Source organism: Sceloporus undulatus, chromosome 2 (genome assembly GCF_019175285.1).
Source record: "Sceloporus undulatus isolate JIND9_A2432 ecotype Alabama chromosome 2, SceUnd_v1.1, whole genome shotgun sequence".
NCBI lineage: Eukaryota > Metazoa > Chordata > Lepidosauria > Squamata > Phrynosomatidae > Sceloporus > Sceloporus undulatus.
The window spans coordinates 223,559,611-223,564,157 of NC_056523.1; the positions used below are offsets into that span (position 1 = coordinate 223,559,611).

Below are 4,547 nucleotides of genomic sequence, written 5' to 3' on the forward strand. Positions count from 1 at the left end.
TTTACAGATCACTTCTTCATTTCTAACTAAGAGATTTTACTAGCAAATTGTTGGTATTGGTGGTTTTGCATATGATTCAAATGAAAGAAAAGTCTGACTGCTAGCACTTACAGTTCTTGGAATTTGTTTCACACTAAGAACCATATCATGCAAGGCAGGTAATTGTTGGTGCTTATGGCATGACAATGTCCCTATTCTGCTATTATCCTACAAGTGATGCGCTTAGATGCAGTTATTTTTATTAACACCACAAATCCAGTAAGTACTGCTTTTCCTGCCATTGTTGTGTTATGATTTGTTATGCCCATGTTTAATTGTAATGCAATTGTAGCAGGAGATGAGTCTTATGCAATAATACTCTAGATTTCCAGAACAAAAATTCAAAGCCAAGCTTTTGGGAAGGGGGGAATAGAGATCTGAGAATAAAATGGGAAATTCCAAAGAGAGAGGTGGTTGTGCACTTGTTCTTGTTAGCTACCCTCGGAGTTGATTCCAACTCATGGCGACTGTGTGGACAAGACATATCAAGTATCCCTATCTTCTACTGCTCTTTTCGGGTCCTGCAAGTCCATGCCCATAATCCCTCTGACTGAGTACATCCATCTGGTCTGTTGTCTTCCTCTCTTTCTTCCACCTTCTATCTTTCCTAGCATTATTGCTTTTTTCTAGTGATCCATGCTTTATCCTCATGTGGCCAAAGTAAGATAGCCACAACTTCATAATCTCCAAGGAGAGCTAAGGTCTGACCTGTTCGATCCATTTGATTGTCTTCTTGGCTGCCCTACGATTTTCTTCTTTTTCCTTTTGCTGCAGACATGCTCCCAAAAGCCCTTTTTATTGGTATTCTGCGCTTTAGCTTTTCTGACTTTCCCCCTACACGTGCTAGCTATTTGTTTGAATTCGTCTTTGGTGATTACATTCTTTTTCCATTTGCTATAGATGACCTATTTAAAACTTAGCTCAGCTGAAAGTTCATAGAATTGTTGAGTTGGAAGAGATGACAAGGGCCATCCAGTCCAACCCCCTGCCATGCAGGAACTCTCAGTCAAAGCATCCATGACAGATGATGGCCATCGAGCCTCTTTTTAAAGACCTCCAAGGAAGGAGACTCTATCACCCTCCGAGGGAGTGTATTCCACTGTCGAACAGCCCTTACTGTCAGGAAATTCCTACTAATGTTGAGGTGGAATCTCTTTCCCTGGAGCTTGCATCCATTGTTCCTGATCCTGTTCTCTGGAACAGCAGAAAACAAGCTAGCTCCCTCCTCAATATGACATCCCTTCAAAGGTTTAAACGGGGCTATCATATCACATTTTAACCTTCTCTTCTCCAGGCTAAACATCCCCAGCTCCCCGAGTCATTCCTCATAGGACATGGTTTCCAGACTCTTCACCATTTTACTCACCCTCCTTTAGAAACATTACAGTTTTTTGAATGTGGTGCCCAGAACTGGACACGCTTTTCCAGGTGGGACCTGGCCAAAGCAGAATAAAGTGTCACTGTTACTTCACTTGATCTAGACAGTATACTTCTATTGATGCAGCCTAAAATTGCATTGGCCTTTTTAGCTTCCTTGTCTTACTGTTCACTCATGTTCAACTTGTGGTTTACTTGGGCTCCTAGATTCCTTTCACTGAAATCAAGATATACTATATCCACAGCATCCCTTTCACCCACCAAGCTGGCAATTTTATTTTATATTTTAAAAAAAGAGATATCAAAATTTAAAATTTAACCATCTCCTTTTCCTTTCTTAAAACGTTCTATGAAATGCTGCTGGATTTGTAGAAAACTTTGGATTAGGTTTCCTTTTATCCAATTGTCAATTATCTGAAACGGCAAAATACAATTGTTTTTCTGTCCATTCTTCTACACATGGGAGTTTCTTCTCTTTCCCTATATTTAGTAAACATACCTTGCTGCTGTAACCATTTAACCTATGAAGATTCTGTTCTGGTGCTGTTTTTATTCCTCATGATCTATCATATTTAGAAGATATAATTTTGGGGCAAAACTTTGTATTCCTAAAAACATTTGTATCCACTCACTAATTATTAACCAAATTTGCTTATATATTCTGGTCAATTATCAGGAGTCAGGTGCCACCAATACATCTTTTAAAATGTTTCCTTCAAATCAGAGCAACAGATAAATTCCAGCCCCTTCAACCAAACTTTCTACCATTATTTCAAATGATAGTGTGGTCAGTATTCTTCACCAAACTACACACACATCTTCTATTTCAGATCTTAATAATATTGTATATATAAAGGTTATTAAATGAGTGTCTTCACTACACACCAGTTTCCTGACCTTTGTTTCATCTTTGTCAAAATTAAATATGACTGTGGCGGGATACAGACCGCCACAAAGAGATGGTGAGGAGCCGCCTCTCTATCAAGAGCCCAGGTTTATCTAGTTTTTGTATGTATTTTTCTTTTTCTTTTTTTGTCTTTTGTTGTCTTTAGGACTTTGTCACCTGTTGTGGTGGTATTTTTCTCTTCTGTAATAATTAAATTTCATTTAAAAATTAATAATTAAAATAATAATACAGCAATATGAAGTAAAGGCAAAAAGAAGCTCATATTTATTGAAGGCAGCTCTGTTAGTTCATTGATGAAAAAGCAAAGGAATCTCAATTCAAAACCGAAGCATGATAGTTTGGTTGATTCCTCAATACACATGTGCTTCATTCTCTTTTGAGGTTTTGTTTACAGATTTAATTGTTTGATATGAAAATGAAGGCAATCAATAAGTATTTTCTCCTTTTGGAATTACTGTAACATGTGTGATAGTAATTGTCAGGCGGAGGTGTCTGAATAAGTGATTACAAATTGGCTTTCTAGGCAGGACTGGATCTGGGTTTTAAGAGGAGTCTTTACCACATGTCAGGAATAGATGTGTGTGAAAGAGGAAGCATAGGATTCAGCTCTCTCAAGGGTCTATCCTGCATTTTCAAGACAGTTCAAAGATCTAGAGGGATGGATTCTCCACATTCCTTTTTGATGGTTAGCAGTCTCCCTTGTTTGGATGTTTACTCTTGAGGGCACACATACAAAGAATGCATAACTTTTCTCCTTCTCTCCTCTTTATGAAGCTCTCTGTCTGATATTCAGAATGCGAGCGGCCATTTCTTTCAGTTTGGGATTGGTCGATATTAATATAATAGAGTGTGCAGAAGGAAATATAATTGCAACGATTTCCATAACGAGTCTTTCAGTGCTTCCAGTCCTAATAACATCACTGGAAAAGACTATCATGCTAGTGAAATACAGTACATAGAAGAAGACATAAAACAACATTAATATTATGACATTGATATGGACCTGAGTGTTGATGTCTTTAACACCAGCACCACTCTTCTTCAAATTCTTTGTGTGCTTCCAAAGGGAGACAAGCAAAAGAATAGTTGCAATTACGGTTAGGGTGAAATTTATACAAGTATAAGTAGAATGCAGAGGAAGAAAAATAATGATTATGTTGTGATATAACCCACTTTGGATGATACTTCCTGGCAGACTCTCTGTTCGATTGCCCCATTTTTTGTGTCCAAAATATTCAACCAGCGGAGGAAGGAAGAAGACGCTAGAAATGACTACTGATATTCCAAGGAGTCTGGGTATAAGCATGTTGATTCTTTGCTTCAGCCAAAGGAAGACACAATTGGCAAAATTAGTGACCTTCACACAGTAAAAGCAACTTAGCCAAGTAGCACACCAGAGACTGGCCATGTTGAAAAACATCCAGAAAACATTCACAACTGCCTGTCTGGAAGAATTCACATATGTCTCTGAGGAGATGTGATAAAGAAGACTGTTCATTGAGAATAGCAGCTGCATCATAAATCTGGATGTGCTCAAACTAATCAGGAGGCAATCACAGGTCAGCATCTTTCTATTTCGAAGCCATTGTTGTCCCAGCACAACTGAGATAAATCCATTTCCTAAAAGACAAGCCATGGATACAATTCCTGTAATGGCCCACAAGAGTATAGCCAGTGGAGATGCTGAGTTGCTAACCATTCTCGCCAATTTCTTAAAAGGGGGAAAACACTGAGAGGATGTATCTGTATGTGATTTGCCTGGTTTATCTGTGAGGTCTGGCAAAATACACTGTGCTGTTTGGAGCTTTTAAATAGACTGATCATAATATAGAAAGCAATGCAAATCTGAGGAGGATTCTGTTATTAATAGAGATAAGAAACTTGTTCTGCTTGTTTTCTTTGTCATGTGTTTACTGCGCATGCTGAAAAGCAACTTGCAGACTGACAGCACCTTAATCTATCAGCCAAAACACCAGCTAATAGTGGGGTATCTGCTTCACTGTCTGCCTATGTGGCATTTTTAATCTAAGCAATTATAAAATCAATAAGGTTCTATGTGGTTTAAAAGCTTTCCTTGGCATGCCTTCAGTGCATCTAAAAGCACTGTTGCTTCAAATAAACTTCCTTATTCTCAAATGTGATTCTGGCTGTAGTGATTAAATAAAATAAATTTGTCTCATATTTTCTTTCTGTTTCGTCACCTATTATTCCCAATAAGTACATT

The 4,547-nt window shown here is 38.0% G+C and overlaps 1 protein-coding gene across 1 annotated transcript; it reads right to left on the bottom strand.

Moving 5' to 3' along the window:
- Positions 1-3,089: 3,089 nt before the first annotated feature.
- LOC121921153 (taste receptor type 2 member 8-like) lies at positions 3,090-4,022 on the bottom strand. Its single transcript, XM_042448791.1, has one exon. The coding sequence runs from the start codon at positions 4,020-4,022 to the stop codon at positions 3,090-3,092; it is 933 nt and encodes a 310-aa protein (XP_042304725.1).
- Positions 4,023-4,547: the final 525 nt, after the last annotated feature.